General features: G+C 48.3%; 1 protein-coding gene across 1 annotated transcript; it reads left to right on the plus strand.

Moving 5' to 3' along the window:
- Positions 1-1,746: 1,746 nt before the first annotated feature.
- MMP14 (matrix metallopeptidase 14) lies at positions 1,747-26,390 on the plus strand. Its single transcript, XM_033169192.1, has 10 exons — positions 1,747-1,920; positions 11,291-11,439; positions 15,540-15,662; positions 16,576-16,883; positions 17,399-17,560; positions 18,259-18,422; positions 19,069-19,207; positions 19,590-19,740; positions 22,462-22,577; positions 24,126-26,390. Exons 1-10 carry the CDS (start codon positions 1,822-1,824, stop codon positions 24,446-24,448), a joined length of 1,734 nt encoding a protein of 577 aa, XP_033025083.1. The 5' UTR covers positions 1,747-1,821; the 3' UTR covers positions 24,449-26,390.
- Positions 26,391-27,886: the final 1,496 nt, after the last annotated feature.

Genomic DNA, 27,886 nt, shown 5'->3' on the forward strand with positions numbered 1-27,886 from the left:
TCTCCATGACTTGCATAATTTTACATAAACTGTCGTCTTGTTGTCTCTACTTGCCTTTTCTTTAAGTTGAAAAGCCCCACATACTGCAACCTTTCCTCAGAGGGGAATTCCAGTCTCCTTTCTAGATCTGAATTTCTTCCTCCCTCTCAAGTAGGTAGAGCATGAGACTCTTAATCTCAGGGTCGTGGGTTCGAGCCCCATGTTGGGCAAAATATTTCTGCCTTGCAGGGGGGTTGGGCTAGATGACCCTCGGGGTCCCTTCCAGCTCTATGATTCTATTATTTGATTACCTAATTAATTTCAGGATTTACACATTGCTCTACATTCAGAGAATACCCAAGCTGTGTAAATAATAATAATAATAACAATAATAATGTTTTACATTAATGTCTAATGCTTTACAATTTTTATGTGCTGGAAGCCACCCAGAGTGGCTGGGAATAAATGAAATAATAATTAAATGAAATAATAATTAAATGAAATAATTATTAAATAATAAATTAATAATAATAATAATAATAATAATAATAATAATAATAATTTTGCCAGGCACAGTGATGGCATAACACCACCACCACCACCACGAAGAGCAGTAGCATGATAGAGAAAGACCAGAAAGGCAATGTGGGGTAGTGGTTAGAGTGTAGGACTAGGACCTGGGAGACCAGGGCAGGGCCAGATTTAGGTTTGATGAGGCCCTAAGCTACTGAAGGTAATGGGGCCCTTTATATATCCAACTGTCCTTTGTCAACAACAAATTCTCGCTGTTTTTTTTGTGTTGAATATATGCTATATGGTCATTTATAGGTATCTAAAGCCATTTGCACACAACAAAATAGGAGCCTACTACACAACACAAAACACTGTTGCTGTATGTAGGTTTTACTTTATTTGTTTTTTATCTTATATTTTGGAAATGTACATCAAGGGTTTTTTTCCTTTAATTTTTTTGGGGGCCCCCAAGAGAGTGAGGCCCTAAGCTATAGCTTGTTTAGCTTATACATAAATCCGGCACTGGACTGGGGTTCAATCCCCACTCAGCCATGAGCCTCAGGAGGTGACTTTGGTTCAATCTCGCTCTTTCACTGCCTAACCTAACTTTTAAGGATTGTTGTGAGCAGGCGACGGTGACAGCGGGAGAGAACCATGTATGCATGCCGCCTTGAGCTCCTCGGTAAGAAAGGCGGCGTGTGCATGCAACAGAAGTCGATGTAGTAACATTAAGGCGAAGGTAAGTTCCTGCCCGGAAGAGGGGGGCTTAAAGGTGTTAAAAGTTCAGCGCAGAGGGAAGAACCAGGGGATGGGAAAAGAGAGGTGGTGGAAGCGGGAAAGAGCATGCATGCATGCATTTCGGTCGCAATGTGCAGCGATCCTCCTCTACTCAGAAGTTGAGTTCAATAGGCTTTGCTGCCTCGCAGGCGCATGCAGGATTGGAGGCTCTCTGGCTTTCTTCCTTTCCTTTCTTTTCCTCCTTCCTTCCTTCCTCCCTCCCTCCCTCCTCCCATCATCTTCTCTCTTTCTCTCTTTCTCTCTCCATCCTCCTCGCAACCCTCTAATTGGAGCCAGACCCCGCGCCTGACCACGTCTCCACTTTGGGCAAGGGGGAGAGACGGGGCGGAAGGAGGGAGCGAGCGAGGGAAAAGCAGCGCGAGGAGGGGAGAGGAGAGGAGAGACGGAGGGAAGGAGGGAGGGGCAGAGAAACTCGACACCAGCAACTTTTTTTTTTTTGCACAACGGGAGAAGGGAGAGGGGGAAGAGAAAAAAAAGGCTTTCGAGTGAGTGCGATCGCCACAGAGCGCCACACTCGGGGGGAGAAGCAACATGTGTCCGTGGCTCGCCCTCCTCCGGCTGCTGCCCCTCGCCGTGGCCTTGAGCGCCCTCCTGCCCCGCGGATCCTCCACCTCCCGCTTCAGCCCCGAGGTGAGTGTCCTGCAAAATCGAGGGAAGGGGGGGGAAGAGAGGTAATGCCAGCTCCTCCTGGCCAGCTTTCCTCCGTGCCTCCCTCCTCTTTCTCTCTCTCAATTTCCCAGGCTTTCCTCTGCCCGACCTGCTTCTCCGTTCCTTCCCTTGCATCCCTCCACCCGCCTGCCTTCCCCGCTCCTTTGCTCTCTGCTTTCCTCCTCCTCTACGTTTTTTTCCTCCTTTTCTTTTCCTTACCGGACAGTTCATTCCTCCGCGTTCCCTCTTGGTGCGCTTTTGTTCCGGGAAACCTTTATTATTATTATTTTTGCTATGAATGAGACCCATTGGAGAAGATCCCCCCCCTTATTTCCACCCCTTCACTTGCTGGCTTTCCCACTCCCTTCTTCCTGCCCTCTGCCTCGCTCTCTCATTCTCTTGCGCCCGCAGTAGACTTCCCCCTTGTTTCACTCTTCTCTCACCCCCCTCTCTCTCTCTCTCTCTCTCTCTCTCTCTCGCTCTCTCTCTGTCTCTCTCTCTCTGTCCCTCTTGCATTCTGCACTCCTCTGCCAGCCCAGGTTTCTCATTCCTTCCTTCTGTGCCCTTCCGTGCCTTTCCCTCCTGCTAAGTTCTCTTAAATGCTCCATTCTTAGATGTTCTTGTCTCCACTTGTCCGCTGCAGAGATGGCTCCATCCCCCACCTCTCCTTTGCTCTCTCTCTCCCTTGGCCTCTGCCACACTCATTCGCTTTAAGCTTGGCACACGTTATTCTCCACTTATTTGTCAACCAAGTGGCTCCCCTCCACCTAAACAGGATTCTTCCATCTCTCCAATGACAGAGCCTTCACCTCTTCCCGTTGACTGGGCTTATATATTGATTTCCCCTCCTTTGCTTGATTGCTGTTTGCAGTTCAATATTTCTGCCTTCCTTTTTGCAAATTCCTTTGTATGTGTTCTGCCTTCCACAGCACTCCTCCTTTTAGGAAGCTGCTGACACCCACCCTTCCCTGGTGGTCAATATGGCCTTTTTCAACCACTCCTGATTTCCCCCCTTTCCTTTTTCTTCTTGAGACGCCCCTTGCACGTTCTGAATTTTCCTTCCTGTATCTCCCTTCTGCCAAACTTCCCATCACCTTTGCTCCTATTCTTTTATTCACATTCCTTCTCCAGCTGTTCTTTCCATCTACTCCTCCCTTGCTTTTTTCTTTTACCATCCTTTGTGTTCACCCCCTCCCCTCTTTTCTTGGATGTGTTCTGCAGCTGGACGGAGAGGTGGTGTTTTCTATGCCAAGGCATTTTCTGTTCCATTCGTTCTTTTGCCAACCTTCCCCATTCCCTCACTTCCCTGCGCTTTCGTGTTCCAGTTTTGGATGGCTGTCCCTTTGATGCAAGTTCCCTTTCTTCCTTGATTTTGACCATCAGCTTAAATACTTTCATGCCTTCTTGCCCCCCCCCCCCATTATTAATGTCTACCAAAATCACTTAAGTTTTAAGGCCTTTATTCTCTTTCACAACCTTTTCTCTTCCCTGTTGGAGAAATATTGCAGCTTAAACTCCACTAAAGTGGATGGAAATCCAGCCTGCCTGTTCCTTTCCCTACCCCTTTGTTTATGTACTTTTAAAGTTTTATTTATTTGCATTTATGTACTTGGGTTCACGCACTCTCCAGGCAGCTTGCAACAGTCCGTCAGATTGTCATGCAATCTCTTCCTTCCTTTCTGTTATTTGATCTGGCTCCCTGCTCCTTTTATAAATCAAGTAATGCTAAATCACAATTCATTCCTTGCTTCTGAGCCTTCGCCATTCGCAAAAAGCAGATAATTCCCTCTTTCATTGTGACCCATTTCCTTTGCCCACTTTGTTCTCAAACTCCCTCCCTGTATTCCCATATCTATCTGTCTGCTTGTCCGATTATATCTCTCTCTACATCCACTGTTTTGAAGGGAGCTTGAAAGAGGGATTGCTACTTGTGGTGGTCACACTCATCATCCACCCCCCCTTTTTTTTGCCTCACTCAGCCAGACAAAAGAATTATGTGTATACTGTACACCGGAGAGAGTGAAGTCTGTCTCAAACCACTTTCAGCTCCCTTTAAAAAAAAGTTTCCACCTGCCCATCAATCATCTAACCTTATCTACTTCTTAGTCTGCCATCTCTCTGACACCCATTGAACCTCTCTCATCCATATTTCTCCATTTAGCCATACATATCTCAGGCTCCCCATCCATCATTCTTCCATCTTCCTTCCCTCTTTCTTGATCACACTGCTCTCAGTTACGCAATCCTTGAAGGGGGGAAAAAACAACACAACCCCAAACAAACCACCTTGGTCTCCTTCCAACTTTTCCTTGGCTTTTGACGGGTTGTCTGTTATTGTTACAGTTCCTTTCTTTCTCTGTTTTTTTCTTTTTGTTCCTTGGGTTTTCTTGCCGATCCAAGCAACTTTTGCTGATGAAACACACGCACACACGCACACACACTTTTTGTGGTAGCTGGGAATATTTTATGTTAAGGGTGAAGAACCCGAATCAAGTCCTGAAATGTCCTCAGAGGAACAAAGAAGTCTGGCTGTTGGTGGCTGGTTTGGAAGAAAGAGCTGTGAAGTACAGTACTTAGGGATCAATGAGGGCTAGAATGATGGTGGCCGGCAGAAGATGCAACTGGAAGGATGTCTTTTACCTTGTAACGTAATTGTTGTGATAAGTTTGGAAGAAAAAATGAATGCAGAGAGAGAGAGATTGAGAGAGAGAGGAATATGGGAAAGGAACCCAGGCAGGAAAAGGGCAGCTTTTCATGTGGGTGTTGTCAGCCAATTTTACAATTGGGAAAAAAAAATAAGAAGAAGAAAAGGAAATGGACCCAGCATAGGAAGGCAGAGGAAAGAACAGTTCAGGGAAGTGGCGGTACCAGCTCTGAAAGGGGGCTGGCGGCTGTGACCTTAAGCCACTCGGTCCGAATGCCAGGAATGAGGATGTGGGGAGGGACGAGACAAAAGAGGGCCTTGTCTGAACCCTCGAGGAAGTTTGCAAGTTTGCTCGGACAAGAGCGAAGGCCCGGGGACTGCTGGGGAATTCACTCTAAGGAAGGCTCCGGCCTAGGATGAAACGAAGGAGGAGGGCAGGACGGTTACTGTACCCAAAGGCTGCGTGGGCGATGGGTTGTTTGTGTCTCTTTCTCTTCCAGTGGATATTTTTGAGACTTCAGGGATGAGACACGCTGACTTTTTTTTAGGGACCGGGACCGCTCCATCCCGAAGCGAGGGAAGGGAGTGCGAAGGGAGAGCAAGCGGAAAAAAGCGGGGGCACGGGGTCTTTTTTTATACCCAACGTTGGCGAGTAGAGCAAGGGAAATTTGGGGGGGGGGCCGCGTCATGGACGGATAGGAAAGCAAGAAAATAATTGGCAACGCCCGAGGGTGTCGAAATTTGTCAGGCTCCTTGACATCATCACCTGGGCCTGCTCCAAGTTCTTTTTTAAAATCTTTGCCTTAAGGGGGTGTGTTTCTGGAAAAAAACACGCACACAAGGCCTTTATGTATAGAAATGTATACATTCCTGCTCACTTTGACCCTAAAGTCCCCATTTCCCTGCGCCCACTTGCTTGACTTTAACTCTCATAAGTAAGGCCAAAGATACCAGGAAGAAGGTTTAGGCTGCAAGTCTAAGCACACTTACTAGGGAGTGAGGCCCATCAAATACTTGCTTTGATTTATATCACACCTTTCCTCAAGGTAGCATGGTTTCCCCCCTTCCTCATCTTATCCTGGGAGGTAGTTTAGGCTAAGAGACAGTGACTGGCCCAAGGTCACCCAACGAGCTCAAAGACAGAGGGGATTTGAACCCTGGTCTCCCAGGCCTTAGTCCAACGCTCTAACCACTACACCACCTTACTTCTGAGTAAGCACATATAAGATTGTGCATGCATAGTATTCTTCTCCTTTAGTGGAGCGTGGAAAATGATCTCTTCTGGTGAAGTTAAGAGCTCAAGCAGCTTGGCACAAGAGGAGGCACTGCTGCAGATATTTGAACCCCAGGTTCTTATACAGCAGATGCTGCTAACTTTGTGTCCTCCCAAGTGTTTTGGAGTACAATTTCCATCGTCATGCTGGCTGGGGCTAAAGGGTGATGGAGAGTGCAGAACATCTGGCAGGCACCAGGTTGGTGAAGGTTGATTTAGGGCAGCATTGCCTTAACTGGTCTCTGTGATAGAATCATAGAATTGTAGAGTTGGAAGGGACCCCGAGGGTCATCCAGTCCAACCCCCTGCAATGCAGGAATCTCATCTAAAGCATCCATGACAGATGGCCATCCCACCTCTGCTTGAAAACCTCCAAGGAAGGAGAGTCCACAAGCTTCCGAGGGAGACCGGTCCATTGCCAAACAGCTCTTACGGTCAGAAAGTTCTTCCTGATGTTGAGTCGGAATCTCCTTTCTTGTAATTTCAAGTCATTGGTTCGAGTCCTACCCTCCAGAGCAGGAGAAAACAAGCTCGCTCCAGCCTCCCAAGTGACAGCCCTTGGCTTATCATATCTGGTGAATAGGGAGCCAGCGTAGTTCCTTCAGAGTTGATGTCATATGTCTCTAGATAAACCATGTAGATTGCTAGCAGGTGAATTCTGTATTAGATAAAGGTTCTGAACTGTATTCAAGGGCAGCCCCATGCATAGCACATTATAGTAGTCCAAGCTGGAGGGTGCTAGAGATCAGGGTGGCCAGTCTACTGCTGTTCAAGAAAGGCCACAGCGGTCAAACCATCCTAAATTGCTAAGTTTCTTAAAACTTAACAGTGCAGTCATGTGTGTGTTTACTTCAAAGTACATCTCACTGGCTCAGTGTACCCAAAGCGCTAAGCCGCAAACCATGGTTTAAGTGGGAAAGAGCAAACAGATTCCTAGGTTGTGGCTGTTTTGTTCCTTTTCTGGCCCTGCTGCTGTTGCTGCTGCTGCTGCTGCTGCTGTGAGTGAAGCTATGGTTTGGCATAGTGTTATTATGTCTGATCCCAGACTTGTGGTTTATCATACTCCGGACAAACCATGAACGGTAAAACCATAGAACAAACCTTGGTTGCAACTCAAAAGGCCATGTTCAGACATTATGGTAAGCCAAACCATGGCTTAGCAAACAGCAGTGCAGGGGGAGAAGTGGTCACAATCTGCTATCCAGGAAACCTGCATGTTTGTGCATTCGCACAATAAACCATGGCTAAGCCGGGTCAGTGTGTTGTTATTATTATTTATTGAATTTATATACCTCCTTATACACAGAACAAAATCCAAATATAAAACCACAAAATATATAATCAAAATAAAAACAATAACCCTCCCTAGTGGGCTTTAATCAGCTGATGAATTGGTTAAAAGGTAGGTGATTAATCAGCGTGTTTTTCTTTAAAAAAAACTGTTGGATTGTTTGACAGCTATTAAAAATAAAACTTGCAGAAAGAGGAGCAGCAGCTGTGTTGTATCACTCACTGTATCAAAGCCAAAATTTGGGTGTTCCAAGGACAGGGCTGCCAATGGCTACCAGCCATGATAAGAACACCAGAATAGAAGAAGAGCGCTGCTGGATCAGGCCAATTTCATCCAGCATCCTCTTTCTAGGGGTGGCCAGGAAACTCGCGAGCAGAGCGTGTAAGCAAGAATAGCCCTCTCCTGCATTTGTGCCCTTCCAGCAGCTGGCATTGAGAGAGGTACACTGCTCCTAAGCCTGGAGGTTCTACAGTATTTCATTTGTCGTGGCCAATAATCACAGACAGGCTTCTCTTTCCCTCTGGGAATGTGGATGATTGCCCCTCTGATGTCCTCCAAGCCAAGCTGGCCATTGCCATACCTCGCTGCTTAAAAATTTGCAAGTTGCACTGTCTGCCATCTCAGCCGATTTTTCACGGGGTGCCCCTGAGTTCTAGTCTTCCGAGAGAGGGAGAAACATTTCTCTCTGTAGCTAAATGACACCTCCCTTGTGCAGAGGGCAGTTTACCTCCGAGTAAAGAGCAGGCACCGGGGCTAGACATCAGGAAAGACCTGCCATACTTATGCTGTCTGGAAATGGATTGACAGGCTAGGAGGCCCTGTTAAATTATCCGGCCATGCGGTTGCATCTTGAGGAGGTGGGAGAATCGCCATTGCAAAACCTCTTCGCATCACAAAGGGTTAACACTTCTCCTTTCCCATCTCTTCTCTCTCTCTTCCCCACAATAATTCATTTGCTGCTTGTTTCCTGGGTTTCTCCCTCTGAGCAACATCCCCTTTGAATCACCTGGTGTTACGCAAGGAGATGATCTATAATGAGTGTCAATCCTGAACCACAGTTCCTTGTAGAGACGGACCCCCCCTTCCCCTTCTTCTTCCTGCTCTTCTCTTTTTCATGCTGCTCAATTCCAGTCTCGCCACAAGAGCAGCTCCCCTTACCCCAAAGCATTGTAGAGACCAGCATCTGAAGATCTGATCCCAGGCGTCTTAGATCTGAGGAGAGCCTTGCCCAGCCTGCTTTACCAGGGGTCACCATGCCTGGAAATGGCTGCAGACAGAGTGATTCACTGTAAAGATCAATGGAAGGGTAGCAGTGGGGCGGTGAGGGGGGGAGGAACTGAGACAGCCACAAGGCCTGTGTGCCTGGCAGGAGCTGACACACAAAGCAACTGATAAATGAAGGAAGCACTTAATAAATCCCACTGAAATTAGTGGAACTTACAAGGTTGCATTTGATGTTCCCCTGACTGAACTGGGTAGGGGGCAGGGTGGGGGATAAGTTACCCTTAGCAGCAGCCACAATCATCACATAATTGTAGAGTTGGAAGGGACCCCAAGGGTCTTCTAGTCCAACCCACTGCAATGCAGGAATCTTTTGAACAGCGTGGGGCTCAAACTCACGACCCTGAGATTAAGAGTCTCCTGCTGTACTGACTGAGCTGAAGGGGAAAGCTGGTGCAACGGATAGGCAGAATAAGGAGAAGGTATTATTTTGGAGTATTTCAGGGTTTCCCAAAATTCCAACCCTCTTACACAGCTCCCCAAAGTGTAGTCCTTTAATTTTGAAAATATATTTAATATTCCTCCCCTGTTGTGCTTCTGTATGAGTCACTGTTCTAGGTATGACTCCTCTTGAGATCAGGTGGTTCTTTGGCACCTCTTTGTATTGGGAGCGATGGAATGAATTTATCATGCCCTGTTCATTGCTATTGCCCTTCATCCAGAGGAGAATGATGGGAAGGAGGGCAAGGCGATCACGCAGAGGCACAACGTGTCAGCTCCTGAATGGGTAGATGCTTTGGGCTCACAGCATACTTTTAACGGATCGGCAGATGGACAGAAAGATGAGTTCAACGTATGGGAATGAGTTGGTGGATGGGCAGCGATTGGGGAGGAAAAGTGGATGGACAGAGAAAGGAAAGAACGATGGAGTCAATAGATCAGGACTGAGGATGCTGGGGCCAGTCAGGTGTTGTTGGACTACAGCTCCCATCATCCCTGGCTATTGACCATGCTGATGGGAGTTGGAGTCCGGCGGCATCCAAAGGACTAAACAGGTCCTCAGACCACATGGAAACAGAAGGATTGCACTGTGAGCTTTATTTGTTTAGTTCATAAATTTGATATACCGCTGGACTGTAAAAACGAAACCGCAAAGATAGATGTATGTGGAGGGGAAGGTTGATAGTTGAGGGGTGCCCTTTATAAAGGATGCCCTACCTCAAAGCAGGCAACGGAGAACACACAAATGGATTGATATGTAGGGAGGAGTGTGGGAAGGACAGATATACTGAAAGATGGAGGCACTGAGTGGGATTGATACCAGCAATTATTGGGCAGTGGGTCTTTGCCAAGGATAGAATGGCTGAGCTGACAGGGGCGGGGGACATGTGGCCCTATGGGCGTTGATAGACTACAATTCCCATCATCCCCAATGAGCATGACCAGTGGGCAAGGGTGATGGGAGTTGTAGTCCGGCAACATCTGAAGAGGCCAAATCTTCCCTACCACTGGGATAGAAGAAGCACAGAATACCGATAGTGGGGAGCCCCGTGCACCATTCTCCAAGTCCTTTGTAAATGGATTCGTAATCTAGAGGTTCCTGAACTTATGTCAAGGCTTTGGCCTTCTGGACTCCAACTCCCATCAACCCCATCCAATGTGGCCAGTGGCTAAGGATTATGGGAGATGTAGTCCTGCAAAAGTCTTGAAGGCCACAGGCTCCCCAGCCCAGTTTGTTTGATCCACTGCCACTCCTGGAAGCCAGCTATTTCGTTTTTCTTGAGCTATCCAGAGCGTGCCTGCATGCGGCGAGTGGATCTAGCAAGGAGAAGGGCTGGGATTTGTGGGGAACCTTGTTCTGAGGCCAGGGGTTGGCCTCTATCTGTGTCTGGTTCCTTCGAACCCTATGATTCTGTGGCCTAGCTCTCACCAAAGCGGTGAGCCAAGACTGGGCTGTACCACTTCAGATGGTCGAAGGGCTGGGCGCGTAGGCCCAAGCGCCTGTCCATATGAAAACAACCCCTCTGCATAAAATATCAAGCACATCAGAGAGGCGGCTGCTTAATATTCTTTGCCGTGCTCATCTTCTGCCTGAAGGGATTTTGTTTTAAGTCGGGTGAGCCCCTGCGGCAGATTGAGGTGGCACAGCCCAGACACAGGTTTGACCATCTTAGTGAGAATGAAGCCTATAGGTAGAAATGGACGGAGGAAAGAAAAAAAATCCTGAAACCATTTGCCGTGGCTCAGTCTTCCATTCTGCATTTTTTTGGGTTGTGTACCCTTCGCCGTGATTCTGGCTTCACAAGTGCGCTTGTGACCAAACTATATAAGCTAATTGCCAAATGGCATCTTAAACCTGGTCACTGCAATGCAATGTCTAAGCACCTTTTTGCGGTAGAATTTTCGTTACGATTATTATTCATTTCATTTCTATACTGCTTTATATTTTAAAGAAACAATCTCAAAAAGTGGTTTACAACTCACTGAAACGTCGAATAAAACCCCCCAGAATAAAACAGGTTCAAGCTTCAAAGAAAATATTTCAGATCCTTTTCTAAGTGACATTTGGCTTTCCCCCCATATTTTATTTACCTACTTAATTTATAGAGCTGCCCCATTGCAGAAGTGCTCCAGGAAGCCAGTGGGCTGGATCCGTTAAGAGTGCCAGACTAGGACCTGGGAGATCTGGGTTCAAATCCCCACTCGGCCATGAAGGTCACTGGACCAGTCACAGCCCCTTAACCTACCTCACAGGGTTGTTGTCGGGATTAACTGAGGGGGGGGGGTCAACCATGTACTCCTTGGAGAAAAAGTTGGGATTTAAATAACCAAAACGTGCCTGGGGAATTTTGAACGCTGCTTGTGAGGACGGCTGTCCTTCCTGCCGTCTGTGCTTCTCACACCCTTCTCCTTCTCCCCCCAGGCCTGGCTGCAGCAGTATGGCTACCTGCCCCCCGGAGACCTTCGGACGCACACTCAGCGCTCCCCACAGTCGCTCACGGCTGCCATTTCGGCCATGCAGCGGTTCTACGGCCTTCAGGTGACGGGCACAGCAGACTCCGAGACCATGAAGTGAGTTCCCTCCTCCTGCTGCCACTGCTCACTTCCTTCCTGGGTCCATCCAGTTCAGCATTGCCTACACTGACTGGCAGCAGCTCTCCAGGATGTCAGGCAGGGGGCCTCTCGGACGCCTGCGTTGCAGTGCTCAGGCCCTGCCACCATGGCCCTTGGTGTGACAAATGCTTCCTTTCAAAATCCCGTGGCAACTCTCTGTTTTCACCGATGAAAGCCTTGGGAACGTCGCTTCACCCCTACCCACAAGGGAAGACCCCCTTTTAAAATCTCTTTCAGACCCATACCCTTTTGAAGCCAATAACGCCCTTCTCCCTCCCAATAATTTAATTTTTTAATTTTTTTGTGGTGGTGTGGGGGTTTGTTTGGCTGGGAGAGTTGCATGTTTCTAGAGAAGGCTGCTTTGCCTGCTTTTTTTGGTCTGCGTTTTCATTCATTTTGGGGTGTTTGTAGCTGTTTTGCCTTCTTTCTTGAGGGGTTTCTGAGCATTGGCAGCTTTTCTTATGTGAAATGCGTGCTTTTGAGGCTCCCCTACAACAGTTTTTGGGGGTTCTAAATGTGCCCCAGGCCCAAAATCATTTGGGACCCCAGTTTTAAGGTGTAGCAGTAAATAGTAACAACAACAACAACAACAACAACAACAGTGATTTATTGCAAACCATGTCCAAAAAACCGGATTGTATCTACGTGGTTCACTGAGGTGCTGTGGCAACCGCAGTGTTTTTGGTACGTGGGGTCTTTTAGTCATGGGGTGGGTGTAAAAAAACAAACAAAACTGTTTTGCTTTACTGGGAAACGGTATCAGAGGGGAATTGTCTCCCTAAGTACTGAAACCAAGCATCAATCAAGCAAATGGGATATATTTCTCACAGGTCGTATCATGGCGGTCTTTAGTGACTGTGCTTCAGCCATTTTGAAATGAGTGTGTGGTCGGCAACTGTGTCCCTTGGTTGCCTGCCGGCCTAAGTTGGGTAAAGAGGAGAATTGAGGGAGAGGACAACTGTGAGGGCCTTCCTCATTCGGGGTACACGGTTGGCGAGACCTAACCTTGATAAAGCTCTACTGGATAGAACTTTTTCTGAATTCAAGGAGCACCTCATAGATGATAAATCTCGAACTCGGGACAGGCAAGACCACCAGTCCAGGAGCTGAGATTTGTCCCTTGTGAGGTGCTTCCTGCATTCAGAAAACTTCTCCTATCCAGATTTGAAGGCCAACGGGCAGTTTTTCCAAAATGCCGCACGGCCTTTTCTCAAAAAGCTGGTGGTGAGAACACGATATTATGAAACCACCTAAAAGGCCCATGATGTAACCGAGAGAAAGGCTGGGACTGTGGTTGTGGCTGGGTGGCTGGCTTCCAGTTCCCAGCGCTGGCAAGCAGGCAGAATGGCTGAGCGGCATCCTGTCCCAGGGGTGGCCCTCGTATTGCCTACAGAGCAAGCAGTGTCTGGTGGAGTTAGGGCTGACCAGTGGAACTCCACACCACAAGAGCTTGGCGAGGGTACAAAGAACAGAGGAGGAGGAGGAGGTGGGGGAATTTTAAACAGGACTCAGAAGCATCTTCCGGGTGGGAAACGGTGGGTCTTCTAGTGCCGGATCTACAAATTTTGCAGCGGGGGGCAAACGAATGCACTGCTCCCCCCCTTTGATTGTGAACTCTCTCTCTCTGTGGGGTGGGGGCTCATCTTTCGCGGTGGCAGCGCGTAGTTGCCAACTGCAACGTGCAACATCGTCCTTTAAAGCACGTTAAGTGGTTCCTAAACTATAAGCTAGCAAAAGATTTAATTAACATTTTTTTTTTAAACTAGAAATCTCGGTCCATTGAGTGTTTACCTTTCCCCTCTCCATCCCCTCTCTGCTCCCTCTTTCTAAGCTCCCCCCAACCCAGTTTAGTCTAGGGCCAGCACTTGCCTGTCGTGTAATTGCACACTCCAGCCGAAAGAGCAGTTTTATTTGCCACGGCCGGTGAGGTGTGCCAGGACTGCCCTCTGCCCTCCTCCCCTGCAAAGCCCCAGCTAGCCCCCATCTTGAGTGCTGGCATGGATGTCTCCTGCCTACAAGCTTTTGACAGGCTTGCCACTGCCAACCCAGGAAGCTGTGGCCAAGCTGAGGGTGGCAGGCCTGGGGTCTTCTCTGCCTTCTTGGTCAGCAAAGATTGGGAAAGGGAAAAAGTGTCACACATCTCCACTACGTTGGGCATATAGAGCTAGGTGACCGGCAGAAAACTGGCACCCCTTGGCCTGTATAAAGCTGATAAACCAGTGTAAGAACTCCGTGCACACGCCGGATGATGGGATTTGTAGTCCAAGACATCCAGAGAGCTGGGGAAAGCTGGTTTGGAGATCCTTTGCAAAAAGCATTTTGGAGGAAGAGTGGGGCAAGAGAAACCCTTTAAAACATGTTATTTGCTTGTCTTTTCTGGCTTAGTGATGATAAGGGGAAGGGCTGGGCGAGAAGGTTGATCGGAGATGATGGGGCTTGGAGTTCAACAACTTTGGTGGGGTGGGGCTACTGGTTTCCTTATCCCTGTGCCAAAAGCATCCCAGAAAGGCTTCTTACGCTAGGCAGAGGAAGTCAGAATTGTGGGTGTGGAGGAAGGGAGAGGGAACTGTGTGGAGAAACAAGTGTTTCAGGCAGCAGGCCCTCCTCACAACAACCCTGTGAAGCAGGTTACATGAGAGACTGCGATCGGCCTCAGGTCCACCCAGGCAGCCGAGTGACGGTTCGAAACCTGGTCTCCCAGGTCCTACTCCCGCATGCAACACTTGGTGCTACTCTCCCACAACACTATGGCTCCTGAAGCAGAAGCCCGGAGCGATACCCCTCCGCATGAATCCATAGGGGCCCGATCCACCAAGAAGTTAACCTCGCACAATCTTCTGACTAATGGAGACCCAGAATTGGCTGTCTCGAGTTATGAACTTAGCTTCCTCAGTCTACGACACCACCTCTTGTGTTTCTATGTTGTGAACTGCCCTTAGATCTACGGTTGAAGGGGCGTTATACAAATTTCCTTTTTATGTGCTAGAAGCCACCAAGAGTGGCTGGGAAGAAATAAAATTATTAACAACAAACAAACAAACAAACAAACAAACAAAATATGTGCAATCAGAGAGTAGAGACAGAGCTTTCCCTCCTCTCAGGAGTCTTCTCTTTTGGTCTTCATAGCAGTGGGCACCATATATGATCAGAGCATCCTGAAATCATTCTCCATCTGTTGTTTTGAGCGGCAGAGGCTGGCTTATTAGGGTGAATACCTGACTGCCGCACCAACCTCGGTCTGCAGCTGCCTGCTTCCCTGTGTACAGTCCGCCCAAGGGTGGAAGTACCCTGTTTGCTTCCTCCTCCTTAGTCTCAGCGTTGCCGTTTTAGGACCCGGCAGGGAGAAAGATGGCAGACAGAACTAGAACGAGCTGGTTCTGCCTGCCATTGGCTCTGACTTGGACCTGCTGTTGCGTCTCCATGTCTTCCGTTCTACCTGTCTACCGATAGACGGCAAGAATGTAAATAACTATTCCGACAGAAGCAGCGGTAAATGCTGGCCAGATGTCAAGGCATCGTCACCGCCAACACCACTGTTTATCTCATGCTTTCTAAAAAGCAAATCTCAAAGCAGTCCATAAAATATGCAAACAATTCGAACTTTTAAAAGCAAACGCGTCAATAAACTACAATTATTATTATTATTATTATTTTGCTGAAACAATACTCAACCCTATAAGAAGGACACATGCTACCCCAGCCTACTAAATGATTAACACCACAGACAGGCCGAAAATCATACTGTGGTATGATTCCAAGAAGGAACCAAGGGTAAACAGGAATGACTTAGCCTGGCAAATGAAAGCTGGCAGTGTGGTGGTGCCAGGCTGGGCAGAGCACTCCACAATCGGGGAGTGATCACCGAGAAAGCTTTTCTCACATTGTCCCCCTCTCTCAGAGGCGGCGCATGAAGAGAGACGGACCTCATGACAGTCGCTGAGCCCGGGCAGGTTGTCCACATGGCTAACATGGGGAGGTCGACCTACATAGACTTTGGTGAGATAGAAATGCGTTTCTCGAGGGCAGCTGGAACCTTAAATGCGTCTTCCTTCTTCCAGGGCTATGAAGAGGCCCCGCTGCGGCGTCCCGGATAAATTTGGGGCGGAGATCAAGGCCAACGTCCGGCGCAGGCGCTACGCCATCCAAGGGCTGAAGTGGTCGCACTACGATCTTACTTTTTGGTGAGGTTGGCAGAGGAAACGGGGTGTGGGGCAGGGAGTCGAAGGGCTGATCTGCGGGAAAGGAGGGATAAGGGAGAGTTAGCTGTGGGGATGGATCTGTTGGAAGAAAGGCAGGCGATACAGAAAAGCATGAATTCCTGGGGGCAGAATTCTGACCTGTTACCAGAGGAAAATGCAAATAAGGGGTTATTTTTATACACATTTTGTGTCGTCCTGATGTTGAAATCAATGTGGGACTTCAAAGGGGGAAACTTTTAGGAGATGAGACAATGAGGCAAAAAGCATGAGTAAAAAGGCAGCGTAGTGGCCTCTTGAGAAAGACCTGGGAAGGCCTACATGGAAGGCAAAGTCTGACTCCTCAAGCCCCGCTCTCAATTTTTTGCTCTCCAGCTTCATTTTTGAGTGCCCGACACGTATCCTAGCAAACACCATTTGCACAAACTAAACACTTCAGATAGGAAGAAATCTGACGGTCCGAATAAGCCAACACGTTTTGCGCTACAAATCCAGATTCTCAGGTTTCCAGGCAACGGAGCAGATTTCTTCCGCCCTATTTTTTTCAGTGCTTTCCCTGAAAGTTTTGCAAAGTGGCTGTCGGAGGAAGGGCAGAAGTCATAACAAGCTTTTGGCACCATTGTCCTTCATAAAGAGCCATCTTAAGAGGGGGAAGCAGATAAATGGGGTGCATGACTGAGAGAGGGCTTGGAAGGTAATTTTAGCCGGACAAAAGGAAATCTGAAGCTGGTTGGAAAGGGATGATTGATTAGGATTCAATCATCCTGAAAGAGGTGTCTTAAGTGATCCCTTTGTGGAAGCAACGCAGGTTTCAGAGGCCTACATGCCTGAGATGGTTGAGGTATCCGGACGGGACTTTCCAAAACCCTTGGGATTTCAACTTCTGCTTCCGTTCCAGCATCCAGAACTACACACCCAAGGTGGGAGAGCACGCCACCTTCACCGCAATCCGACGCGCCTTCAGCGTGTGGCAGTCTGTAACGCCACTGCGCTTCCGTGAGGTTTCCTACTCGGATGTGCGTGAGGGCCGCCAGCCGCAGGCCGACATCATGATCTTCTTCGCCGAAGGCTTCCATGGCGACAGCACCCCCTTCGATGGCGAGGGAGGCTTCTTGGCCCACGCCTACTTCCCTGGGCCCCACATCGGTGGCGACACTCACTTCGACGCTGCGGAGCCCTGGACGTCCCGCAGCGATGACCTTAGCGGTGAGTGGAAGTTTAAGGTGCTGGAACGACCTTGGGGTGGGGTTGGGGAGATAAAGTGTCAGGAGGAAGAAGCGTAAAAGGGTGGCAGACGTGGCTGACGAACCCTTGCGTGGGAATGAGTCACTATGAGTAACAACCTGCGGGGAAAAGGAACCCCTCTCTCCTCATCGGCTCGAGACCAGCCAGAACATCACTTCCTTTTTCTAGTTCCCCAAATCTCATAATGAATTGAGTTCTAGACAAAAGCAGAAGGACTTCTTAGGAAGGAAATCCCCTGTATCCAATTCCTTATTTTCTCCTGAAAATAAGCCTTCGTTCAATCAGAACCGATACCTGTGAAGGAATGGCTATCCTTGACCCAAGTTGTGTTGGATTCGCCATGAGGTCAAGTGTCCCGTTGGCCAAGATTTTTGCACTCCTTGAACCATCCAGTGTCCTTCATCTTGAGGGGATTTGTTGACTCTGGCAAACCATTTTCAAAGGACGCTGTTAAATCATTGCTTCCCTCCTCGTAGGAAATGACATTTTCCTGGTTGCGGTGCACGAACTGGGCCATGCACTGGGTTTGGAGCACTCGAACGACCCGTCCGCCATCATGGCCCCCTTCTACCAATGGATGGAAACGGATAACTTTGAGCTGCCGGAAGATGACCGGCGTGGCATACAGCAATTGTATGGTATGACCCCTCTTAACTTCCGTTGTGACTTCTGACCCCTTGGCCTGATTCCATTTCTACTCTTATATCACTCTCGCATCTCTGAGGAGAGCTGGGCTGTGTGGCTGGTAGCTACAAAACCCACTGTCAATTGTTCCCTTAGCATGGCCGATTAAGAGAGTGCCTCAAGGGAATGTCGGCCATGTTTACCCGGCCTACTTTGAGGCTTTCTGCTTCCAGTTCTACTCAGAGCTGATTTTCCGACTTTACACTGACAACTAGCTGCCTCCTTTGGAATAGGGATATGCTCCAGAGCACGACATAGCTGTCAACCTTTCCCTTTTTTTGCGGGAAATTCCCTTATTATAGCATTGGGAAACAGCAGGGAGGGTTGACAGCTATGTATATAACAGTGGGGAACAGCAGGGAGGGTTCACAGTTATGGAGCACGACAGAGTCATTCATCTCTGTTGTTTGCCCCCTGCCATTTTGTAATTGGCAGAATAGTGCCCTTGAACATGGAGGTTCGATTTTAAGTTGTTGTGGCTAATAATTCCCCCTCCCCAAAGGGAAATCGCAGGCCAAACTAAAATCACCCCAGTTCTTTGCTGTAACCCTGACTTCTTAGAACTTTCATTGCATGTTTTATTTGCGCACAAAGCTGAGCTTAACCCTGCCCACAAAGGTTTGAGATTAACCCTTTCTATCCTTGTCTCCAGGAACCGAAATCGGCCACCCCAGTAAACCTCCGCCTATCCCTCGAACCACTATGAAGCCCCGAGTCCCAGACCGGCCGCCCAAGAACCCAACGTACGGCCCCAACATCTGTGACGGGAGATTTGACACCATCGCTGTGCTAAGGGGCGAGATGTTTGTCTTCAAGGTTAGCCCAGTGCAGGGAGCGTAACCAGAGCTTTAGGCTGTGGGGAGGGCAAAGCAGAGAGGGGAGGTGATTATGAGTTTGTAGGAAGGGCGATAGCCCTGGTTTGGAGCCATCTCTGAAAATGCTATTATCTGGGTTTATGTTTGCTACATAAAAGAGATAGATTCATCATTCGGCAACAAGATTTTTTTTTGGGGGGGGAACCCTGAACTCTGCAACCTGTATATGAAATACGGAGATTTAGCAAATCTGCTTATTTTGCATAATTTATTAAGCCTCTATTAGTCATGGTTGCAGACTAAGGTGTATGTAGGCCTTTAGTGCCCATTCCCTTGGTAGCTACTGAAATTCTAAGTGGAATATTATTTGCTATGTATTTTCAAGCTTGTCTGTTTAACCTTAAGGGCTGATTTAAAAAAAATAATAGTCAGAATGTAGAAATCAGTACCCAACATCAACTTTCATTAGTAACCAACGTCAGCCCAAACCCAGCCTGGCTGTGGAATTGCAAAAGTGTGCAAGTGCCAGCTATTATTGCAACACCCGTTAGCATTAGTATCATCATGCATGGACCCACCGATCTACGTACGCAAGGCAAACGATGTTTTACATCATTTGACACGTTTGGAAACTCGCTGCTTTCCAGGACAAATGGTTTTGGCGAGTCCGGAACAACCGCGTGATGGACGGGCACCCTCTCCCTATCGGCCAGTTCTGGGTTGGTCTCCCCTCGACAATCAACACAGCCTATGAGAGGAAAGACGGCAAATTCGTGTTCTTTAAAGGTTGGTGGACTGTTACGAACACTTCAGTTTCTGAAGGCAGCAAGGTCTTCCTTGGTGTGGAATGCCAATATATTATATAACTAAATATATTATTCCCCCTTTCCCAAATACTCTTTTCTGATTACTGTGATTTATATACCTTTTAATTGCTGAGGTGGGCTGTTCCGCTGTCCTGCCAAAGTCCCTTGCGTGGGAAAACAGCCTTGCAGGCCAAATTGGGACCTGTGCTGGGCCAAATTTGACCTGCAGGTCAGAGCCCCACCCCATGATTCTTTGTGGTGTTTGATGGGGGGTGGAAGTTTGGTCCTCTGACTAGGGAATGGTAGACATGGTTAAGGCTGCTGGTGCATCTTGGGAAACCAGGTGGCCTTCCTTCTTTCAGGGGACAAGCATTGGGTCTTCAACGAAGCCACCTTGGAACCCGGCTACCCGAAGCACATCAAGGAGCTGGGCAGAGGGCTTCCCACAGACCGGATCGATGCTGCTCTTTTCTGGATGCCGAGTGGGAAGACCTATTTCTTCCGGGGAGACAAGTGAGATAATAATAATAATAATAATAATAATAATAATAATAATAATAATATTTATTATTTGTACCCTGCCCATCTGGCTGGATTTCCCCAGCCACTCTGGGCGGCTTCCAACAGAAATCAGATACAAAAATATCACACATTAAAAACTTCCCTGAAAAGGGCTGCCTTCAGGTATTTTCTGAATGTCAGGTAGTTGTTTATCTCCTTGACCTGTGATGGGAGGGCGTTCCACAGGGCGGGTGCCACTACTGAGAAGGCCCTCTGCCTGGTTCCCTGTAGCTTTGCTTCTCGCAGTGAGGGAACCGACAGAAGGCCCTCGGCGCTGGATCTCAGTGTCCGGGCTGAATTATGGGGGTGGAGACGCTCCTTCAGGTATACAGGACCAAGGCCGTTTAGGGCTTTAAAGGTCAGCACCGACACTTTGAATTGTGCTCGGAAACATACTGGGAGCCAATGTAGATCTCTCAGGACCAGTGTTATGTGGTCCCGGCAGCCACTCCCAGTCACCAGTCTAGCTGCCGCATTCTGGATTAATTGCAGTTTCCGGGTCACCATCAAAGGTAGCTCCACATAGAGCGCATTGCAGTAGTCCAAGCGGGAGATAACCAGAGCACGCACCACTCTGGCAAGACAGTCCGCAGGCAGGTAGGGTCTCATCCTGCGTACCAGATGGAGCTGGTAGACAGCTGCCCTGGACACAGAATTAACCTGCGCCTCCATGGACAGCTGTGAGTCCAAAATGACTCCCAGGCTGCACACCTGGTCCTTCAGGGGCACAGCTATCCCATTCATGACCAGGGAATCCGATAAGCTGTTGTGGCCCACTAAGGTGGCTCACATTCCGCACCCAGGGAACCAGACTCATTACCCAGCGAATGGTTGAAATTGTTTCAGCTTCAAGACTTCTAGTCATTTGCTTTGCCAGATGAAAATGCGGGAGGATTTGGGTAACGAGTGCCGGCTGTTTTGAAGGAAGAAACCACTGGGTGGTTCAATGAGTCCTTTGCCCCTGCACCCAGGTCAGAAGGGTAATTTGCACGTCAGGACTGCTGTAGACCTCTAGCATAATTCTCTGTGGCTTTGCCCTGCCTGGGCACAGTTCACCACCTCCCATGTCCCTGGACCCGCACTCAGGCTCTACCTCCCTGCTCAGCAGGCTGGCGGCAGCCTTGGGGTCCCACTTCAGTCAGCTTCCACCGGCCCTCCACTGTGCCGCAGGACACCTGTGTGGAGCCTGGGCTCAAAACTCTGCCTGCGTACATCTGCTCTGGCTCCTTGGGACCGAAACAGAGTTGGAAGAGGTTGGAGGTCTCATAGCCCAGCCCCTTTGCTCAGCGGTCCCACCCCTATCCATCACGGTCTTTTAGAAGCATTCTGTGCACGGGTGTCTGAATCTCATTGCTGTGCCCAGGAGGCCATGTGCAGAGAGGGTTGCCATGCAATGGCAGCTTCCCTGGGCAGAGTGTAGGGGAATTGCTGCAGGGTCCTTGGGGCGAAGCAGGATGCCAGCCAAGTCTCTGTGGGGAGCGAGTGGTAATTGTGAGACCCTTTTTTGTGAGTTGGCAGGTGGCGCAGTCCTTTTTGTTTTCCGTGCATAATTTTTGGGAAGCTTTTTTGCAACGTACCCCGAGCCCTAGAACAGGCTGTTTGTTGTAAGCAAATGGACACAGGAGGATAGGAGGTTGACACAGTACCGAGTTAGGCCATTGGGGCCCCATCTTGCTCAGTACTGTCTTCACTGACTGACAGCGGCTCTCGAAAGGTTTCAGGCAGCCCTGCTTGGAGTTGCCAGAGACTGAACCCCTTCTGTATGCAAGTCAGATGCTGTACCACCAAGCTATAGCCCTTCCAAACAATATGCTACTGTGAGTTGCGGGGGGGGGGGGGAGGCAAAGAGCTGAAGATCAGGGCACGGAAGCAAGTTCTGCTCCACCAGCTAACTAGGAATCTTCCCCATCCTTCCCTTCTGGGTTCCGTAATTTCCCCAGTCAACACCTGCACATTTCCAAGCCTGTCTTCACATCCTTGAGGGCGAAGAGCTTGGCTTTTTATTTCAAAAGAACGGCAACTGAGATTGTCAGGATGCTGAACGCTGCACCTGCTCTCAGAATCTCTGCTTTGCTCAGTGATCACATTGAGAGATAGGTCAACCAAGAAGTGTTTCTGGTTCCTTGTTAAACCTAAAGGTTTGGCTCTCTTTCAGCTATGGTTGCCAGTTTGCTGTGTGCAAGTTAGTACCCCTGCAGACCTCAGAATACTGCCCAGGGCAAAAAAGTCCCCAAGTCAAGGTAGTGGGATGTTCTGAGTAAATTTAGATTGGTCTGCACACTGCAGACATTTTACCTGCAGATCCTCAAGAGCTGTGTTGCTCAATGAGGCCAAAGATCCAACAACTGCAGGCATGAGATATTCCAGATGTTCTTAGACTGTAACTTTCTGAGCACTGGCCATGCTTGCTGAAAGGGCTGGTGGGAGTTTTCCACCCTTGGACTAACCCTTTCTAAAGGCCCTCTTAGCTGGTAGGTCGGCGCCAACATCATGCAATATTGAATTCCAATTTAAGGCATTGTCTGGCCACCAGAGGGAGGTTTGATCACCACTGGTGCAGTTTCCTTGCTCATCCCATCAGGGGGTTTTGCTGCAAAAAGGGAAGCAATTACTTTTCTCTTTCTGCTCTGCGGTCTTTTTTTTTTAACACGGCGTTCTTTTTTCATTCTTCAGATATTACCGCTTCAACGAAGAGAGCCGAACGGTTGAGCCCGGCTACCCCAAGCACATTTCTGTCTGGGAAGGGATCCCTGAGTCACTCCGGGGGGCTTTTATGGGCAGCGATGAGGGTGAGAAAAGGGGAGGGGAGGCGGGGCTATGGGGTGGGAGGAAAAGGGGGTTATGGAAAGGCCCCACTTTCTGACGCAAAGCTAGGAAGGATGCAACCCACCTGATATTGACTTATGTAAGAAGCAGCTGCCAACATTCTGTGACCAAGAAAGAGTAAACGAATAAAATTGGATGGTGGTGTGCCGATAGGGTCAGGATTTGATACCTAATAGTTGTAGTCATTGTAGCTGGGAGCTTAATCAGCAGCCACCATATTGCAGCTGTCCAGAAAAAAGTTGAATTGCTGCACTCTGGGACATTGTTATGCATTCATTGGTTTGTTATGAAGTGCCTAGTTCTCTTCCACTTGTGAGGCAGATTAGGCTGAGAGACATGGGCTGGCCTAAGGGTCACCCAGTCAGGATCATGGCTGAGAGAGGGATTTCAGCGGGAGTAGGCCCAGCCCCCGTCCAATATTGTCTCTCCTCACCGTTGCAGTGAAGGCAATGCCTGCCCCGTCCCCTGATTGTTGACAAAGAGGGTAGCTTGGCCTCAGCCACAGGAATCTCCTGAAGAAATGCAATGCACCTAGGTGCACAGATTATGCCAAGAATGCCTCCCAGGTGCTTCTTGTGTGAAAATCAACCCCCTCCACACTCAGCCATTCAAAAGGCATCCCGTTTTAATGACTAATAATCATTTGAGCCTTTATGAAAGATGGCTGATGCGATACCGTTGACCGCCATTGCGAAGATAATGTTGTGTTCCCAAAATGATTCAGCGGGTGGCAGCTGGTAATCGTTTATGGAAACATGAATTTTTCATTATGTGAATTTTTTAAAAAAGGAAGCTTTACCCTTCCCAACCGTTTTGCTACAGTGAAATGTAAAATGCCTTAAAAAAGTGATTATAGCTTGAATTGGAATCCAGCCGTAAAAACTTGTTGATCTGGAACCAAAGGTTATTTTTATGAATTTCTAACATGAAATGAAAGTGACGATTCAGATAGAAAACATTTTGCTTTCAGAATAATGACACTACTCAGTGTGAAATACCGTTTTTCTCACAAAAAAGTCTCGGATGAAATAAAATATTGCCTTTATAATTTACACATGCCTTTATAATTGACACATTGGTGTCAAAATCCAAAGGGAAGGTCTGAAATGAACATTTGGGCCACAAATTCTCCATATGTACTCAAAATGGGGGGGGGGGGCAGAAAATGAAATTCGGTTTCCAAAGCTTAATCCGCAAAACACAGGCAGATATCACTTGAATTCCAAATATGCACACGAAATAAAACGTGCTTTGCAAGGTCCTCAACTTGAAACTGTAAATTAACTTTGAAGTAGCCACCAGACAGATCCTACATTCCTGCCTCAGATGGGTTCACAATTTAAAAGTGGGATTCAGAATTTCACCCAAAAAAATCTCGAATTTTATCGGAAACGATCCCATTGTTGCTCTCGGATAATTTTTTCCTTTGCTGTTCATTGACTCACATTTTCTTCCTTATCTCTCCTGTTTCTTGACCACCCCCTATTCCTCCCCCCCCGCCCCGCTTACAGTTTTCACCTACTTTTACAAGGGAGACCGTTACTGGAAGTTCAACAACGAGAAGCTGAAGGTGGAGCCAGGGTACCCCAAGTCTGTGCTCCGGGACTGGATGGGATGCAGCTCGGGTGGCGACCGCCAGGAAGACGGCGAGGAGGTCATCATCATCGAGGTGGACAATGCGGAAGCAGGGGAGGTGAACGCAGCCGCCGTGGTGCTGCCCATTCTGCTGCTGCTCACCATCTTTGCTCTGGGGATCGCCCTGTTCATCTTCAAGCGCTACGGCACGCCCAAACGGTTGCTGTATTGCCAGCGCTCTCTGCTGGACAAGGTGTGACCAGGCGGGCTCCCTCGCTGGGCCGGGAGCACAAGGGCACTCCTGTCTCCCCCGCCTTGGCCACCATCTCTCCTCCGGTGCTTCTTTTGTGAACCCTTTTGCCCTAGTCGCCACACTCTTCCTTCTCTGCCTTTCCCCGGTGCTTCCCTGCTGCCATTTCATCCTCCCTGCATTCCTCTTCTTGCCTTCCTTCTGCCACTGCTCCTTGAGTGCTGCTTCCTTAAGCCATGTCCTGATCTCCTCTTCTCCACTTCCGTTTTCTCCTACTGCATCCTTTCCCCTGGTCCTGTTCTCCCTCCTTCCTCCCCTCCCCTCCCCACCTCTCCTCCTTCTCGGTCTCTCCACATCCCCTCCACTCCCCCCTGTTTCCATGCAAGCGGGTGTGCTGAGCATGCTCACCACGAGTGTAACTTGAGGAGGCAAAAGAGGACCTTCTTCCCCCATGCTGGTTTCGGTCTCTGCCCGACCCCCGTCGCAGTGCACCCCTTGACCTCCGCTCGGGAAAAGGAGACTTCGCTTTGACCTGCCAACCTGCAAGGCAGGGGGATAAGACGGCACACTGTGAACGCCCACCAAGGTTCCCCCCGCGCTCTCCCATGGGTGGGATCGAGGTTAAATGATCACGGCGACCCTCCCAAGTATCCGCTGTTGTTCCTGCCGCCCACCCCGCAACCTTCTTCCAGGGTCACATGGGAATGAAGGATGGGCAGAAGGATGGGTATTGTTGATTAGGAGTGATGGGAGGGGAGTTGCAGGTTTTCGGCCTCGTGGTGGGCGGAGCTATGCAGACGAAATAGGGAAGCTGCAGGGTTTTGGGGCGGGGCAACGTAGCTGGGAGGAAATCGCGGCATTCCAAAAAGGGAACTCTTTTATCATTCCATTGGGCGTGGCTTGAAGAGGAGGGAGGAGCCATGGCTGACCAATAGAGGCGCTTATGTAGATTACCCAACTGGGAGTGGCAGGGAGGGCCCTTGGTGGAAGACAAGGGGCGGGGTCTAAAATGTGGGGCGTGGCATGACAGCTTATACCTTTTGGAGGTGGGGAAGCATCTTAAGAGGGCCAAACCTTGGGAAAGTGGAGGTCTCCCACACAGCAGAGATGGAGTCAGCCATTGGTACCCAGAATGCAACAGAGAGCGGGGCAAGTTTGGGAGCAGGAGGAAAGGGAAGGGTGGTTGTGGCCGTCGGTCTGGAGGTGGAGGAGGAGGTGTAGAATGGGATGGAGTTGGTCAGCACGGTTCAAATGATTCTGCATAAATGTTTACTCCAATGTCTGATTATAACTGCATGAAGTTTACAGTTGTCAACTTCCAATCCATTCTGGATTCTTAAAAAAAAAACCAAACAAAGCAAAGTAGCAATTTCCAAAAACGAAAAGAAAAAGAAAAAGTGGAAGAAAAAATTCCTATTGCACCAGAGAACTGCCTCAAACTGCCTTATCCTCCTTTCTTAGGGAAAATGTTTAATTTTGTTTGTTTGTTGAATATGTAATTTTTTTAATTATTCTATAGAAATGCCTTTTTTGAAAAAAGAAAGTTTAAAATAGTGCATTAACAGGGTGGGGAAATCAGAATAGGGGTGGGAGATTGAACCCCCAGATCCTGCGGGCCGGGAACGAGGTATCTAAACTCTCTCCTATTCAGACCATTTTCCATTGGGGGTGCGGGGAGGGTGTGTCTGGATTCTGGGTCTTGTGTTTTCAAATGGTCTCCAAACGGAATTAAACTGTGTTTAACGATACATTTGGGTTTGTGGGCGGGTTTTAATATTGTTTATTGTTTCACTTTATTGTTATTATTATTTTGCTATTATTAATAAACACCCATTCTTTGGGAGGGGAATATAACATACATCGCTGGGGCCTGTAGGCTGTTTTAAATCTGTTATTCCTTTTAACGTTTAGCAATAAAAACCCCCATTTCTGGGTGGAAATGGACTCAAAATGCTGGGAGTTTTCAAACATTTATTTTATTTTATTTTTGTCCCCACACAATTTGTTCATGACTATTTTGTTATTAAAAATAATCGCCAGAGAAGTTTTTTTTTTTTTGGAAAAAAATAAATGCTGGAATTTCCCCTCCTTTTTAGTAGTATGTTGTATTAAAGTGTGATTTATATTTCTTTTTTTGGGAATTAATATCTAAATACTCCCGAGATATTTCTGCACATTCCTGGAAAGTTTGCTTGCTGTTCCTTTTCATTGACCCAAAGAAATGCTAATATAGAAATCCACAATGTGTTTGGCCCATTAAGGGCTAAGAGCCAAGTTCAAATCTAAGAATAATCACAGAGCTACGCTTCTCAAGAGTGTTTTAACAATCAATCCCTTTTCCCAGGGAACTCTTGAAAACTGTAGCTCTGTGAGGGATATAGGGCTCTCCTCTTAACAACTTTCAACACCCTTAACAAACTACACTTCCCTGGATGCTTTAGGGCAGGCATCCCCAACCTGCGGCCCTCCAGATCTTTTGGCCTACAACTCCCATGATCTCTAGCTAACAGGACCAGTGGTCAGGAATGATGGGAATTGTAGTCCAAAACACCTGGAGGGCCGAAGGTTGGGGGTGCCTGCTTTAGGGGAAGCTGCTGTGAATGTTGAAAGTGCTATGATACTGCTTTAAATTTATAGTGCGGAATGGCCCTGAATGGATGGCCACGGAAACGCTTCCCTGCCAAAATTAGCTGCTCGAAATCATCCTGGGTTACTTCGTGGAGTCAAACACCAGAGCGAGACTTTGGCTGTGATGAAAGTCACAGGGAGAAGATGAATTGCAGAAACACACTTCCTGTCCCCCTGATCTTTTCAGAATTGAAGCTACACGTTTGGGAAATTTTATGATGATACCGCATTTGGAAAAGTGCATCTCATTGTGCAATGTTTGTTTTGAAATCTAGTTTCCGAGTACTGTATTTTGCTTTGCACGTCATCGCCATAATTCTGGGAAATTCAGGGGCAAGTTGTTTGTTTGTTGCTGGGGGAGTCAGCTGAGTTGGCACGGTGATTAGGGAAATGTACTCTGCACGTGGTCAGGAGCGCTGTGCTCCATCTTCCGTGTGTGTTCCAGAGCTGAGCTGTAGACTTCACAGTTGTGCGGCTGAAATCCTGCCGATCAGACTTTGGTTCAAAGTGAACCCTGGACAGCCTCTGGAACAATGTTTTGGAAACTGGCTGAAGTGTTAGCAAGTATTCCTTGACTGGGATAAGTGGGGTGTTTGTATGTCTTAAGGCAACTTTTGGCCATCTTGGGGACTACCTCGATGGCAGTGCTGTGCACTTTGTTTAACATACCATAGCCAACCTAGCCATGCACCAACCTGTTCTCAGGGCTGCAAGAGAATGCTTCTCTCAAGCCTGGTTTCCACAGGGACAGGGGTGGAGGGAACCCTGTGGGCACCAAGGAAGCCCCCTGTGGGTGAATGTGCACCCATGGGTGCCATA

This window comes from Lacerta agilis, chromosome 14 (genome assembly GCF_009819535.1).
Source record: "Lacerta agilis isolate rLacAgi1 chromosome 14, rLacAgi1.pri, whole genome shotgun sequence".
Lineage (NCBI taxonomy): Eukaryota > Metazoa > Chordata > Lepidosauria > Squamata > Lacertidae > Lacerta > Lacerta agilis.

Excerpts from the sequence above, each read along its gene's own strand:
- MMP14 (XM_033169192.1), top strand. The coding sequence starts at position 1,822 with ATGTGTCCGTGGCTCGCCCTCCTCCGGCTGCTGCCCCTCGCCGTGGCC. Across the intron at positions 1,921-11,290 it reads CCTCCCGCTTCAGCCCCGAG|GCCTGGCTGCAGCAGTATGG; the intron begins GTGAGTGTCCTG and ends TTCTCCCCCCAG. Across the intron at positions 11,440-15,539 it reads GCAGACTCCGAGACCATGAA|GGCTATGAAGAGGCCCCGCT; the intron begins GTGAGTTCCCTC and ends TCCTTCTTCCAG.